The sequence below is a fragment of the Empidonax traillii genome, unplaced genomic scaffold (genome assembly GCF_003031625.1).
Source record: "Empidonax traillii isolate 1590-97213 ecotype Southwest subspecies unplaced genomic scaffold, ASM303162v1 scaffold1678:size223582, whole genome shotgun sequence".
Lineage (NCBI taxonomy): Eukaryota > Metazoa > Chordata > Aves > Passeriformes > Tyrannidae > Empidonax > Empidonax traillii.
This window is the reverse complement of record NW_020956871.1, coordinates 65,719-81,752: the sequence shown is the minus strand read 5'-3', so window position 1 is coordinate 81,752 and position 16,034 is coordinate 65,719. Positions and strand designations below refer to the sequence as shown.

Sequence of the window (16,034 nt, the reverse complement as noted above, 5' to 3'; positions counted from 1 at the left end):
ATCCCCCACCACCACCACACACACACACACACACCACTTCCCACCTCCCCCAGCTCCATCCCGGGCTGGGATTAGCACGCAAGACCCTACATGCACGTCCCAGCCTGTGAATCATAAATGGGAGGGATGGTTTCCTGGAACTGGAGAACTGGGGTCATTCCTCACCTCCTGCTGCAGCTGGGCTGCTGTTTTCCCAGGGGAGCAGCCAGGGAAACCCCCCAGACCCAGGGGCAGCTACAAGGGGTGTCTCAGAAGGAAGGGGAGATTTCTTTTCCACAATGCCCCTGAGAAAGAAGGAAGGAAGGAAGGAAGGGGAGATTTCTCTCCCACAACCCAGGTTTGCTGCTAATGGTGCCACGAGCCTGCCTGGCATCAGTCCCCCTCTGTGCAACCCTCGTGGGCCTCTTGAGCTCCGCTCTCCTGCCTCTGCTGGGAGCAAGCAGAGCACAGAGTCCCTCCCTCCTTCCTGCTGTGCTTAGTGCCTCTTATCTCCAGCAAAAGGCATCTCTTTCCTTGCTAACACAGACAAGCACTGCCCTGACCCTTTTGTGGCTCCATCTCAGTCAGGAATTCGTGTTTCCCTGCCATCCTGGCCCGCGAGCTGTGAAGGGAACATAATGTGATTTCTCCCTGCAGCGCGAGGAGCCGCTCAATTAATTCTGGGCCGCGGGTTTCCTTCCAGCAGCGCCCCACGAACAGCAGGACGGGTTCTCTCAGGCCTGGCACTCTCCACTCGCAGGCTGCCCAGCCTGGAAGCAATTGGCAGGGCAGCCACAGGCAGGACCATCTTTGTCTCGTCCTCAGCCAAGCTCTGAGCTTCGTGCCACGGTGCCTTGGGCTCACAAAAGGGGCTTCCCGCTGGTGGCTTTGTCTTGCTCCAGCTCCTGTGCCCCCTCGCTGCCTTCTTTCATGCTCTTCTGCTTCCCTCAATCACTGGCTGATAGCACACACTGCTTTCACTCCTCAGTGTGACTGAAAGGCACATCCCAAACTCCAGAGTAAGCAGCTCGAGCCAAACCTCTCCAGCCTTTGGGGTGTTCAGAATTCAGAGCCCAGTTCTTTGATGAGGGATTTGGGTATCCTTTTTTTTTGGGGGGGGGTTAGCTTCTCACAAAGTGCTGCTGATTTCTCTCACGTGCCACAGATGGGGAAGGCAGAAGGATCTTGCTTTTGATGTGCTGGAGAGAAGAAAATATTTCCCAGCTCTAAAAGCTTTTCAGCTCTTGCATTCCTGCTTTTCCCACCTCCTTAATGGGGGGAGGGCGAGTGAAGGGAAGCAAAGCAACAGCAAACTCTCGGCCAGCTGCGATTTTTCACCAGAATCCGAGAAACTTTGAGCTGGGTCATCAAAATGACACAGCAGCTCTGCTGGGCTGGGAGGGGAGGAGAATTTCCCAGCATGGGGGGCCTTGGGGAGCAGGGCTGGGGGAAGCCCCTTCTCTGAAATAACTGGGAGAGAGAGAAAAACCAGAAAAAAATTGGAATGGCTGACCAGGGATATAGAAAATATTCCTCTGCAGTGCTGGTGCTGTGCCCAGCTGGTGAATTGCTGGGGTTTTTCACCCCTGGTCTGGGAGCAGGACAGGGGGTGTGTAAAGGGTCACCTGGAAGAGTTTGGTTTCCTTTGCTGCCTTTGTGCTTCTCCAGCTTTATCAGTCCCCCAGCAGTGCTGGAATTGAGGCCAGAAGGGGAAGAGATTATTTATTTCATTCTCTTTTGCTCCATCCCCCAAACGCCACATCAGCAGCGAGAGCAGGATGACCTCAATGAGGAACAGATTGTCCCTTGGCCTGTCTCCATCTCCCTGCCCCCGGGGACAGCAGGCAGGAGGACCTTGAGCTGGGAAGATAGAGATGAGGGAGAGTGGACTGTTTCCAGGAGCCACACGTTGAGATAACAACACCAGGGAACTGCAGCAGGGTTTGGGAGCAGCAGCAGGGTTTGGAAGCTGTAGCAAGGTTTGGGAGCTGCAGCAGGGTTTGGGAGCAGCAGGAGGGACTGCAGGAACGGGCACAGGAGGGATTTGATTCCCTCCTCTCTAGTTTGATGGCTTGTTGGCAGCGCCCAGTGAAGATTTGCAGCAAGTGTTAGTCAAGAGCTGTGCTCGGTGCAGAAGCTGCTCTGTGAGCTGGACCTGAGGTGCTTTCACTGTGCCTCAGGCTGGTCTGGACAGCACTTGTCCTCCTGTAGCCACCAGAAAGGCTTTAGTGACAGCCCAGTGAGTGTTTCATGCCTTCAGGGCTTCTGTTTGCTGACTGGCTCGGCAGGACTGTCTCACATCTGTGTGCAGTACCCACTGCAGCCACCTCAGCCAAGAGCAGGGTGAGAAACAGCCTGGTGGTGAATCCCTGCTCAGCCCCGGGGCTCGATCTGGCTTCTGTTTGTCCTGTGTGAATCCTCAGCGCCAGATCCTGCCCCCCAAATGCCCACCGGGACCAAAACTGCCCCTCCCATCTCATTCCAGGCAGAGAGAAAACCCTTCTCGGAGTAAAAGTACAACAGCTCGAGGCCAGAAGGATAACTCTGGTGACCTGTGCGATTTATGCCATCACCACAGACTGCAGCTGAGGCTTTTTGCTGTTCCCAAATTACTGGCAGGGTTATTGGCAGCCAAGGGAAAGCAGGAGGCATCCATGTGCCAGTGTGGATTTGGTGTGTCACCTGTAGCTCTGTGTGTGTCACCAGAACTATTTCCCAATTTCCAGCTCATTCAGGAATTCCAAGTGTCTCGTTCCCTCCAGCCTGGGCTAAATCAGGCTCGGATTTTAGGTGATGCTGATGGTCTGCCCAGTCCTTGGTTCCAGGAAATGGCTTCTGTGGGGTTTGGTTGGAGGAACCTTAAACCAGAGATGGGCTACAAAGAGCTTGTTTGGTCACTGTCCTGGTCACCCCCAGCTGCTTAACCTGCTGATCCCCACCATTATGAGAAGAATATAATATAATATGGTATAATATGACTTTACAAAACTATTTCTAATGAGTTTTAAACCCACATTGACAGGGAATGATGTCCACAAGTGTCCCTCTGTCCACAAAGTAAACAGATCTTTAGACATTAAAATAGAAATTTTAGTTGATTAAGGGTGGTTTTTTTTTTTAAGCTGTTTGATTCAGTGGATTTTTAAGTCCAGCACGCTGCTGAATCATGCACTACATGTCTCAGGAAAGCAGAGGAAATATTTCCAGCTTAATCTGCAAGAAAAATATTTGCATTTCCCTCCAGGCTGATTTCTAACATAAATTGTTGGGGTTGGGGATTTGGGGGGTGGGGGTTGATGCTTTCCAGTACGTTTCCACAAAACAGATATTTTCCTTTACTCTGGGAAAAAGAAAAAAAAAAAAAAAAATCAGACCACTGCAGATGCTCAAGTGCCAAATGACTTTCAAGCACAGGAAAATGTTGGAATCGTAAGTATAAAACATATGGCACTTTGCTTTGGAGTAAGACTGCAAGGGGAAAGCACGGTTGTAAAGCTGAAGCGAGGATGTTTTATTATTCAGAATGTACAGCCTTTCTTTTAGCTAAAGGAAGGCAGAATTTTGAGCAGATCTGGCTGTTTTCTGAAATGGATTTTCCCCCAAAAGACAAACAGCCTTATAAATTATTTGTATTGTGGCCATATTAGGTCAATCGTTCCAATTATTGGGTCAATCATTACATGAAAACCGAAGGATCCTTAAGGATTTATTTTATGTGCAAGTGGGTGAAAATGGAAACTACCAAGGAGATTTTTTCCAGTTTGAAGACAAAAATAGCCCCCACTGTCTCTTGTCTGCAAACACAGCAGATTTGGAACAGTTCTGCCTTTAAACATGGGAGGTGAAGGAGGGGAGGTGGAAAAACAAATCCCCAAATACTTCATTTTTCTTTTTTTTTTCTTGTTGTTTCAGCATTTATAGGAAAGTTTGGGATGGGAATGAGCCCCTCCCTGGGGGAGGAATTTCATGCAGGGCTGACTCTGCTCTTGTCCCCTTGTCTGCAGGGAGCTGGACGCCTCTGGAAGTCAGGGGAGGGGGAAAAGCCACCACCCACCCCACAGTTCACCCTCCCACTGCTCCCGAGGGGCCCCAACACCTGGAAAATCCTGCCTGGGTTGTTCCTGACCTTTTGCTTCGGGCTTGCATTGCCCCCAACCCCCTCCTGACTGCTCCGAGGGTCCCCCCTCGAGCAGGGGCTGCCTCCCCCAGCCCCCACTGCTGTGCCAGTGGGATCCAGTGGGATGAATGAGCTCAGCTGTGCCGGGATTACTCTCATCCCCACGAATACCCGCTCAGCTGAGCATCCCCAGAGCTCCCAGGACCCGGGGCTGTGGTTCCCCACTCGTTACCCTCACCACGTTCCACTCACCCTTCTTCTGCGGGGCCGTGATTCTTTCAGACACGTCCATTTCGTAAATCACTTTAATTAGCTGTAGATCGCCCTCTTGTATTTATATCCCTTGATTTAGGGGTCAGGTTGCCTCTGTTACGTCTTATATATTGCTTTGATTTTATTTATGGGGTTTCCAGTGCGTTTGTATTGCTTTTCCTTGGATGGATATCACTTTGGCTGGATTTACAGTGTATTTCTCCTGCTGGATTTATATCACTTTAATTAGATTTATATCCTTTTAGAATTTGAGGGCTTCACCTAGATTTATAATATCTCTTATACTCAGCTTGTCTTGCATGGAAAATTCACATCCTTTTTGTTTTAAAGGATCTTGCTCAGCTCCACACGGATGGTGCTTTATCTAGTCTTTGATCAGCCTCGCAATTAGAAACACGAAGCAAGAACTCACCACCTGGGGTTTTTTCCCCCTGTAATTTCCACAGGAATTTGATTTAAATCAACCCCTTCCAAGTCAGCAGCAGCAGCAGGGCCGTGGTGGAGAACATCTCACCAACTGGATTCTCCATGAGGGGAAGGACAGTTGGTGAGATACCACTTTGATTCACAGAGTCACAGCACAGTTTGTGTTGGAAGAGACATTAAAGATCCTTTCCTACATCAGAAGCTGTCCCTGAGGGCTGTTGTTTCAGATGTTCACAGCAGGAGACTTGGTTGCTTTCCTGGGAATGTGGGATTCGGGGCTCAGCTGGAGGGCAGGACATTGCTGCTCCCAGACCTTTCCCAGTTTTACCTCCAGATCCACTGAGGGCCTGAGCTGATGGACTAACATTAATTAACCTCCTGAATCTCTTCATCCCCAAAATACAACCAGGGCTTTACTGTGTTCCCAGCTTATGAGACACCACTCCCAAAGCTGTGCTGTTGGGGGGCCTTGGGCTTGGCTGTGTGAGGTACCTGCCAACCCAAGAGCATCCCATCAGCAGTACAGAGGCTTCCACGTGCTTTCCATCCCTGGAAATGGCAGGAAGGTTTTCCCTCTGTTCACTGTGACTGCTTGAGAACAGCTTTTCATGGAATCCCAGAATGGTTTGGGTTGGGAGGGACCCTAAAACTCATCCAGTTCCACCCCCTGCCACTTTCCACACCTTCCACCAGCCCAGGTTGCTCCAAGCCCCATCCAACCTGGCCTTGAACACTTCCAGGGATGGAGGGAGAGTTTTGGAAGACTTTTTCAGTGGATTTTAATGGGATTCCTGTATTTCTACAGCATTTGGGAACCCCATGTCCCACAGGCCAAGAGCTGAGTTCAGGAAATGAAAAGGAAAAGGCTTTTCACCTACTAACACCTTCCTCCTGCCCTGTCCTTCTTCTTCTCTCTCTGACCTCCCTCTCTTTGTGTTTATTCCCTCTGAGAACAGGACATGAAGCAGGGAGGGAGGCCAGGAATGTGTTACAGAATGCCTTCTGTTTGCTAGTTGAATCCAGATGTTAAGGGAAGCAGCAGCAGTTGTGTGAGAGGGACAGAAAAAGGCTGGAGCAGGAGAAAACACGGAGCACCAAGATTTCCCTCCCAGTGCTCAGCCCCTGAACCTGCTCCACAGAGCAGCTCTTACTCATCTCAGGACAGTGTTGGCCACGAGACAGATTTTTCCAGCCATTTCCTATTAAGTTCCCAAATCTTCGCCAGCAGTGTGAACTCTGGAGTGTCTCCTGGCAGTCCAGATCTCTCCATATCGTCCTTGCAGCTCTTGTGGCCTTTCCAAGGAAGGGCAGCCCAGATCTTGACTGGGGGCTGGGTGGTCTCCACCAGCTCCCACGATTTAGGGTTTCTCTCTTTGGTATCCCTGGCTTCAGGGTTGTTATTTTTGTGGCTTTTCCCTCTTCCAACCACGGCAGGAAGAGGCTCTTGAGTCTCTCCTCATTGATTTATCCAGCAGCAAAGGGGCACAACCCCTCCTGCACTCCCCAAGAAACATTCCAAGTGCTGTCCTCCCCCCTTCCTCTGCCTTCCTCATCCTCCCTGCAGCTGCATCCAGCCCCTGCTTAAATGAGCATGGAATCCCAATTAATGTGGCTCTAATCAGGACATCAGCATCTCTGGACAAGCATCTGCAGCAGCTTTTGGGGGCTGAGCACTCAGTCAGCTTCCCAGTGCTCTGCCACTGGGGCCTGTTCATCTAATTACACCCAGGCTGCTGTGCTGCTCAACCTTTTAATTGCCCAGGACAGAGAATAGGGTGGTAACCAGGTCAGAGCTAGAAATTGCTGGGCATTGTTTTAAGACAGCAAAGCTGTTTTTTGACCACCATTCAGAAGCCTTGGTTTATGTAATTGCCAAGGAAAGGAGGGCATTCAGGAGGGGCAGCAGGGAACACTCAAAAGGGATGGCTGAATCGCTTTTAATTAATGAAAAATGACTTGAAGCCTGATTCCTTTCTGTAACAGTAAGATCTCAACTGAACACCACAACACAAATCCTTTCCCAGAGCTTCAGATCAAGCCATGGGTCCTTGGTGGTAATATTGCTGGTAATAGCTGGGATTTAGTCTACGAGATGGGGGACTGAGAGGGTAAGGAAAAAAAAAATCCAATTAACTCTCCCAGAGCTCTTTTAGTTCTGTAGTGCTGGGAACAATAGTAAATAGCAGGTTTTTATGTGTTCAGATCCCCAAAATAGTTGCCCTGATTGAACCCTTCAAAAAGCACTGATGATTCTTTCATGTAGCTTTAAAAGTAGAGTTTGGCAGGAAAATGAAGGATGGAAGATTAAAGAGATCAAGGCAGAACATTTGGGGCTGATCCCTGACCCCAGTTACACCAACTTTAGTTGGGATTAGCACCAGTGGAAATCAAATGAGAGGCTGGGGGACTGGGCAGGGAGTAAAAGCTTGTGCTTGGCTGATCTGGGGGGTGTTTCAGAGCACAACCAACAGCCTGGTGTTGCTCCCCCTTGGCTTCACATTCCTGCCCTGAACTCCACGTGGGTGAGCTCTCAGGCAGAGTGCTGGAAGGAGAAGCCTTGCCTGGCTCAGTGACCTGAGGCTGCAAGGATGGGATGTTTCCTGGGGTTCTGCTCAGCTCTCTAGCCCCTGGGATGAGCGACCTGCAGCGTTTTCCCTGCTGGAAAGCACAGCAGGAAAGCTGCCTGTGGCTCCTGGAGAAACCCATCGCCCCAGGAGGGCAGGGAAGGCCCCTCAAGCCCCTGTTCTACCTCCTTCCAGTTCCATCCTGCTTCCCAGCAGCAGCAGGGTCAGGATCTTGCTCTTCCCATGGAAGTTTGGGGGCAATCCTGATCTGTTATGAGTGAGTGTAACCCTCTTGCCTTGACCCAACAGGTTCAGTTCCTCAGGCACAGCCCAATCAACCCCCTTGCAGGGGGAGGGCTGAGGCTGGACATTTAAGGCTTGTTGTTGCTTTTAGGGCCCCAGCAGCTGGGAATGGCACAGACTTTCAGAGAGTGTCCCTGCCTGGATGTGTCCCTTCCCCAAGAGCCAGAGCTTCCCGCACTGGATTCCCCTTCACAGACTCCACGGTGCCAGAGGCAGAGGCAACCCGAATTGGCAAAACAAGGCCTTTTTTTGAAGAAGCAGAGACAATCTGGAGGACCTGCAGCTTCCTGGGAAGCGCCGTGGTTGTTGACTCAGCGGTCTGAGGGGAACCACGCCGGCGTGTTCCTGCAGCAGCAGAGCTGCGTGGGACCGAGAGCACCCGAGATCTGGAAGAGCTGTGGTGCTGCAGATGCGTGGAAGCCCCTTGCAGCCCTCCAGGCACCCTGTCCAGGCAGGGCAGAGGGTGGGAGGGGTGTGTTCTGCCCCTCCAAGGCAGCAGAGCAGTTCCCAGAGACCTGCTCTTCAGCCTCCCACAGCCCAGCTCCCCGCTGAGCTCCACAGGTTGTTTCTTAGAAATAAGCAGCTCGTTCACAACAAACACCCTCGCCCCTTTGATGTGCCCGTGGTGCTGTTGTTGTGGTGTTTAAAACGCTTTGGTTTCATGCTCGTAATAAGCAAACTGGCCGTAGAGTCTTACTGTAAGTTGCTGAGAAAGTAGCAGTAATTATTGCTCTCTCTCTCCTCCACGGGAGGGGAAACTTTGGATGCTAATGGCCTCTGGAGTATTGACTGATTACTCACGTCGGGGTGAAACAGCACCTTCACTCTCCTTGCTGTTAAAAACTCCTGTGTTCAGGGCAGGAAACATCGTAGAGAGATGTGTAAGGGAGAGTTGCAGCAGGTTTTGGGTTAAGAGGGGAAAGGATTTTATTATTATTTTATTTTTGGGGGTGGGAGGGCTGACACAACACAGGTCAGACGTATTCCTGGAATGGGGGAAGGGGGAAGATGCTGCAGGTGTTTATTCCTCATCCCTGAAGGCAGGCACGCAACAACAAGTGGGTGGACGAGGTGGCTACAAACATTTTTGTTTGCCTGGTAGATTTGCATGAAAGGGAGGCAGGGCTCTTGCAAAAAGTTTACCCACAGAGCCTTGAGAGGATGCTACAGCACTTCTCACACCCTCTGCTTCTATTTTTCTCTTACAGCAAGGCTTTGAGTCCAGCTTTAGCGGACATCAATCCCTTCCTGGTTTTCCGAGGCACCCGTGTGACACTGAGCTGCTGTAAATGAAGTTTTGAGGTGAGGAACAGGGAATGAAGATTTGTAGCTTGGCCAAATATTAGTGGTTTTCCCCAGGGATGACAGAGGCACCAAGGCAAACCCTGTGTCAGATTGTAATTCCCTGCTCCCACGCACTGGAACTTCACAACAAAGCACAGCGAGGAGTGTTTTCTTTTAACAGCATATTTTTTCCCTTAACCTTGTTCTCAGTCGTGGCTGAGGTATTTTAATGGAAGTTTCCTCCCAGTAGAAGACTGCAATGTGCTCACATACCAGAAAATCTTGGCCCAGATCATTAACATTCAGGAAAATTAAAGGCAACTGATCCTGCCACGGGTGCACTGAGTGTAAGGCGTGTTTCACCTCTGCTGTAGTTCAGAAAAGAGGCTCCAAGCATTAAGAGCAAACAGCGAAGACAGAAGAGGCTGATTGACACCAGTGAAGTATTTATTGCTTCAGTCGCTGTCCCCAAGTCTTTGAGCTGTACCTGCTCTTCAGTAATTCCCAAATTCCAAATCTGGGCCTTTGGACTGGAAGTCCTCCCAGGGTTCTTTGTGCCCACTGCCCTCGTGGCACTCTTCCTTCCAGCCCCTCCTGTCTTTTTGCATAATCTCCTCTGAATAAATTCCCTGTGAGTGGGGCCTTCTCCTTCGCAGCCTTTGTCATGAGGATCTGCCTTCCTGGGGGTTCCTACCTTGTGGGCCCTCCCTCTCTTTTTGTATCCCAGCTGAGCCACTGCTTTTTCTCCCCCCCCCGTTTGCACCTCTTAACTTTTTCTTCTCTTATTTTGAGCGCTGCTATTGTCCTGAAAAGCACTTCAAGGAGCCAATTTGCTGGAGGGAAGCTGTGAAAATTTAGGGCTAAAACTTGTGCGAGGTCACACAAAAAAGCACTATTTGGACAAGAGCGATCTCTCTGCCTGGAAGCGTGGCTTTAAATGGTTGTTTCTATTTATTTCTGTGCTTCTCCTGCAAACCTCTTTCTCCGAGGCCCTGATCCTGCTGCCACAGTGACCTTTGTGTTTGCAGAGAGACCTTTTGAAATCAAAGGGGCCCTTCAGCAGCATCTGCCCATCTGGAAGTGATCACAGAACGGGGTGGGGTGGAGGGCAGGTTGGAAGCATTTTGAGTGTGGAGTCTGAAATGATCCAGGCCCACAGGCCTGTGAGGGCAACTCCAGTGGGGGCTGTGTTGCATCCTCAGGCGCAGGGATGCATCCAGCGTGGCTCACACCAGACCTGTGGCACCGTCAGAGCCTGAGCAATCCTGCCAGTGGCGTTTGATTTGCAACAACCACCCGCTCAGAGGGCACTGGGAGTATTTGGTTGTGGCTAAAACACGGCTGGGGGTGTTCAGGGCCAGGCTGGATGGAGCTCTGAGGGAAGGTGGAGATGATCATCTTTAAGGTCCCTTTAAACCCGAACCGTTCTGTGACGTGCACAGGTGAGAGAGATGGGCTTTGTGGAAACGCTGCCCTCTCACCTCCCTCCCAGCTGCAGTTTGTGGCCAGCTGGGTACCCGAGGAAAATAAAAACACAGCGGGCGTGTGGGAGAGCCCTGGAGGGGGCAGGAGCAGACCAGACCCCCCCCTCTCCATCCTCCCGACGGACCGGAGGGAGCGGGAATGGGGCTGGACAATGGATCTGTGTGTGCGGGGCCAGGATTCCCGCACGATGGATCCGCGTGTGCGGGGAGGGGACTCCGCAGAACGGCCCCGCGTGTACAAGGACGGGACTCCGCAGAACGGCCCCGCGTGTCTGGGGCCGGGGCCGGGCCCGGACGATGCTCTCTCGCTGCATCCCCGCCGGTCCCGGCGCTGTTCCTTTAACGACGGGGCGGGCGCTGCTCGGCGGGGCCGTCCCGGGTCCGGGCGGGTGGAGGGGGGGGGGGGGGGGGGGGGGGGGGGGGGGGGGGGGGGGGGGGGGGGGGGGGGGGGGGGGGGGGGGGGGGGGGGGGGGGGGGGGGGGGGGGGGGGGGGGGGGGGGGGGGGGGGGGGGGGCAGGGCCGGGGGAGGGACGGACGGACGGACGGAGGGAGGGAGCGATCGCTGGATGAGAAGGGCGAGCGGGCGGCGCTCGGAGCCACCCCCGCGGGGCCGGGGGCGCGGCGGGGCCGCCTTTCCCCCGCCGCCTTGCGCGCCCCCGCCCCACGCCCGCCCTGCCCGGAGCCCGTGGGCGCGGGGGGGATGCGGGGCCCGCGGCGCCGGCTCCCGGCGCTGCCCGCGCTGCTGTGGCTGGCGCTGGCCCCGCTGCCCGGCCCCGCGGCGCGGGCAGAGCTGCGGGTGCGGGTGCGGCTGCCCGGCGGGCAGGTGACCGAGGAGAGCCTGCAGGCCGACAGCGGGGCCGACTGCGTCAGCCTGGAGCTGCGGGCGGCGGACGGGGCGCTCGTCACGCTCACGGCTGATTTCAGACAGGTACGGGGCCGAGGGGAGCATCCCCGCGGGGTACCGCGGGGTAGGGATGCAGCGGAGCGCCCGTGCCCGCCCGCCGGCCGGCCGGTCCGGGGCTCCCTCGGGGATTCCCGGAGGAGATGAGAGGCAGAGGGATGGGAGCGCTGGCCCCTGGCACCGCGCGGGTCACGGCTCTGCGAGTGCTTTTTGTGGGATGAGCGGTCCTTCCCCTTTCTCCCTCCAGGCTGGGATGGACTCGGAACCTGAGGGTCCAAGGGCCAGAAATGTTTCATCGGGCAGGCTCCCACACTGAGAAGGAGCCAGGATGACCATGGGGCGATGTGCTGGGGAAGGATCCGGGCAGGCAAAGAGCGGGGAGCTGGCAGGACAGGCACGTGTAGGGGAAACTCCGTCCATCCTCACGCCCGGTTGGGGTCTTTGTTTGAGGTCTCCGCAGAGCACACGAGCCGGTGAACCAGGCTCGCTGTCCCCACTGGTGTCACACCCGTGACCCGGGCTGCCTCCGTGGTGGAAGTAGGTGGTGAAAGGTCCCGGTGGGATGGGTGGCAGTTCCCCTGCAGCCGGCTGCTAACCCCGCAGCCCCGTGTCTCGCTGTGCACGGCACAGCTTTGCACGGTTCTGCATAGTTTTGCGTGGCAGGCTCGGCACAGCCGGGCACGGAGCAGGGTCAGGGCAGGAGAGTCTGCAAAGGGAAATCTCGGGTTCCTGACTCCGGGATGGGGGTGTTTGTGCTCTGCTGTATCTCTGGGGTGTCTCTCTCCACGATGCCGTGGGGTACAGGTAGTTCCTTAGGTGGGCTCCTGCTGTCTCTGGGAGCGTGTATGTGTGGGGTGGGAAGTGTTTGCCTGACAGCTGTCTGTGGGACTGACAACACCCTCTCCCTCCACCAGCCCAGAGTGCCAGAGGTGGCCTCTCTGCAGGGAGGTGATGCTGGCTGAGCTGGAGCCCAAAATCCCACACTTCCCAGTGGCTCCTTGGCCAGCGTGGAGCATTCCAAGCCCGGCTGGACACAGAGAACTTCCTATTGCTCAGAGAAGAGCCTCTTGCAGCTGTGTGGGTGGCATGGCTTTGTGGGTGCCAGGGCTGTGTTATCTTGTTCCAACCCCCCCTTTCAGTCTGTTTGCTCAGGTGGACTTTGCTTTGCAGCAGGAGGAAGCTCGGGCCCATGAGATAGAAAGGTGTTGTGTCCCAACCTGCTGTGAACCTTGGAGCCTTCTGCCAGGGGTTGCTCTGGTGCCTCTTCCCCTTTCAGCTGTGCTCCTTGCAAGCTCCTGGGGTCCCCTCTTCCATCTGGGGGGGGGGGGGGGTGCAGGGGCAAGCCCACCTCTCTCTGAGATGGCAGCAGAAGCCATGGAGATTTTGGAAGCAATGCCACACTCCAAGTACTCCAGCACATGTGCAGGGAAGCAGCCCCATGGCTCCTCTTAAAAAAAAACAATATTAAAACATTGCAAGAAGTCATGGCCCAGCAGGGAAATTTAAGGGAGGGAGGGAGGACTCTCAAGCCTGCAGATTACAAACTTGTACACTCCAGTGTATTCCCAGGCAATGGAAATCCAAACTCATTGCAGATCCTCTAGGTAGGCCCTTGGAGAGCCTGGGGTGTGACCTGGGGACTGCTGGTGTCTTGAGGTGTTGATTTATTTATTTTTTTCCAGCATTTTTCACTTGCTCCAGCTCTTCTGGAGAGCTCAGATCTCATCCACAAACCCAGCAGAGGGTGTGTTATCTCCTCTCTGGCTCTCATCCTTATTATAGTCGAGCTGCTTCTGGGTTCAGGTTCTCTGAAGGTATCTGGCTGCAGTCTGTTAAATCCTCAGCTCCATGCATCCCCTCAGCTCCTGCTGGAGACATTCACATGGTCCCTGGAAGGCTTTGCAAGCCTTGGACTGGCAGGAGCGCCTTCCTCCTCTTCAGTTTTACAGCAGTTGGGAACTGGCTCTCTCTGCTTCGTGGCTTTGCTGGAAAAAAAATAGCTGAGAAAAGCCAGGAAATCATAAAGGAGCGGGGAGCTGGCTGTGCAGTGAGTAATGGGGTGAGCAGGCAGCAGCCTGGCCAGGCTCCCCCCTCTGCACCCAGGCAGTTCCCTCTCTGCTCATCTCTCCAAAATTACACAACTTCTCTCCAGTGAAGGTCGTGGGGTTGGTTCTGAGTGTTCACAGAAGCAGCTGGGGTTGTTGCCCTGCTGCCCCAAGCCAGATTGCGTGGCTGTGCTGTGGCCAGGATGCTGGGGTTTTTCCACAAATGATTTTTCCACTTCCCTGGCTCAAACTGCAGGGGGTTAGTCCAAAAGGCAGGTTTTTTTTTTTTTTTTTTTTTTTTTTCCCCTCCTCTCTGCTGGCAATTTGTGGTTGCCAGACCAGGGGCTGGAGAAGAAAGGAGCTAAATGAGATCACTGTTCATTGCTTTCCTCTGACACTGGTGGGACTTGAGCAGCACCTGAGGCTTCCACAGAGCTGGGATTTTCATTTCTCTTCCACCCCTGCCTCTCCTCCAGAGCTGAACCTGGAGGAGCTGTGTCCTCAGAGCACACCAGGTTTTTTGTTCTTTAGTGCAGCACTAAATTGATCAGTGAGAGTCCAACCTGGGACTTGCTGTTTACTGGGCAGTGTAACAGTGATCATTTATATCACATTTGCAAGAATGGGATGAAAACACTTATTTTCCTGCATAGCAGGGGGGGGGGAAAGTAATAAAACAGTGAAGGGGGACAGCAACCCTAAATGTTGTGTCTAATCTGAAGAGCATGATCTTGCCCGCCGTTAAAAACGTCCTGAGAACAAAGTGGGTGGTTTTATTTCAAGGTCAGCACAGAGACGCAGAAAAGTTTCTTTTCCCCTTTGACTGCTGGAAAAGTTGAGTTGGAAACACAAGGGAGCAAGTCTGGGTAATGTTTTTTTTTAACACTTGCCCTGCCAGTCCATCCAGGAGGGTCCTTGCTGACAAGGCTGACGTTGTGTGGTATATTTTGGTGTGGTGTTTTCAGAATTTCCTTCTGACCAGGGGCCATTGTGTTTGTTGACAAATGACCAGGTGACACAGGAAAGCATCTGTCCAAGATTGTATCTGTGTGATTGGGAAAGCAGACTGTTCTCTGGAGAGGTGCCAAAAATAGAAAGGGAGGGTCATTCAGGGCAGGAGGGATGGGGTGGGCTCGTTAAAACACGGTGATGTTTGTTACTCTGACCTGTAGAATCTTATGGCTGTGAAAAGGTGCTCTTTTTTCTTTTCCCCCTCTTTCCCAGCACATCTTTGATTCCCCCTGAATATGAGGCAACACACCAAAGTGACTTCATTCTAGTAAGAGAGGAGTTAAAAAACATGATCCCCACCCACTCAGCTGGACCCCCAGTGTGGATGCAGGAACACACTGCAGTGTGCTGTCCAAGCATGTGGAATTCTGGCCAGCTGTGGCTGTTCCCTGGGGCCCTGACCACAGCAAAGGCTGCTGACAGGGCACAGAATTTGGGCCCAGGAGGGCTGGTGTCATCCTGTGTCCCCTGCAGCACATCCCCTCTGCCTGTCCCCCTTCCCGGAGCAGCCACGTGACAGCAGAGGCAAAAGTGGGTCCCACAGCAGCACTGAAGGCCTTGAGAGGGGGGAAAAAATTTTGGCAGGAAAGCTGAATGGGTTGCAGGGAGGAAGGCATTGAAATAATTAATTTCCCTGGGAACTGGTTTGCTCCACTCCAAGTGGAGGGATCTGGACCACACAGGCTCGTGAGTCCCTGCTGGGTGAACCCCAAAGACGGGTTTTGGGTTGTTCTCACCCCCCAGATGACAGTCCCTGGAGGAGCTGGCTGAGGACAGCATGAGGAGGGGAGAAGCTGGATGGTTTCCCCGCTCCTCCTTGCAGGCCAGTCTTTGCTGCAGGTCCCTTGGGTAGGCACAGGGATGTTGGGAGCTCGGAGCGCTGTTTTCCTCCCTTTAGGAACGAGGAGCTGCTCCCCCCTTGCCAGGAGGGCCCAGGCTGTGGTTGCCTGCAGTGCCACTGAACTGGCTGCCCCCTGTTACACCAAGAGTTTGCCACTCAAATCCAAATAGGAGATGAATTGTCCCTGCAGGTCAGGGCTGAGGATTCCCGACGCCCCCGCGGTGAGTTCACCCGGAGAGTCCCCACAACGCTCTGCTGGGACTTGTTCCCTGCTGGGAAATTTTGCAGAAACCCAGAGGTTAAGGGTGCTGTTTGTGTTGCCTTGGCTGGGTACCCACCTTGGCACTGATTCACTCTGCTCCTGCTGCCGGGAAAGAGGGGAGGTGGCTGAGGGGGGAAAGGTGCTCGCTGAGGAGGAGAAACTTCGGTGGCTCTTTCCAGGTGAGATGTTTTTTTGAGTGACATGCTTTGGTTCTTGCTCCACCTGAGCCATAACCAGGGCAGGGAGAGCTGGGAGGTTGAGGAAAGCCAAGCAAGGCTTTGGGACAGGCTGGGGGAAGAGAAGAGCTTGACTTCTTGCTCAGCACAGGGTGGCCACTGCAGGGTACATGTCTCTCAGAACATGGACATCCCCAGCAAGGATCACTTTGGGTTTGCTTGGAGCCGGGGAAAGGTGGGATTTGTCTCCTCAGAAGGACTCGTGCCACAGGAGCCAGGTCCTTGAACAACACAGCTTTATTAAAGCTGTTCTTGGCTCACTGGCTGTTTCAGTGCTGGCAGCACGGCCCGTTCCTGCCTTTTCCCAG

General features: G+C 53.7%; 1 protein-coding gene and 1 long non-coding RNA gene across 2 annotated transcripts in view; both read left to right on the top strand.

Annotated features, from left to right (window-relative positions):
• Positions 1 to 11,105: 11,105 nt before the first annotated feature.
• Positions 11,106 to 16,034, top strand: part of LOC114070752 (out at first protein homolog) — a 9,462-nt gene continuing 4,533 nt past the window's right edge. Inside the window, exon 1 of the mRNA XM_027908320.1 lies at positions 11,106 to 11,358. Coding sequence (XP_027764121.1) covers positions 11,131 to 11,358 — 228 coding nt within the window. The 5' untranslated portion in view covers positions 11,106 to 11,130. The remainder of the gene's footprint in view (positions 11,359 to 16,034) is intronic.
• LOC114070755 overlaps positions 11,493 to 16,034 on the top strand; it is a 6,354-nt gene continuing 1,812 nt past the window's right edge. Inside the window, exon 1 of the long non-coding RNA XR_003573962.1 lies at positions 11,493 to 15,944. This is a non-coding gene — a long non-coding RNA (uncharacterized LOC114070755). The remainder of the gene's footprint in view (positions 15,945 to 16,034) is intronic.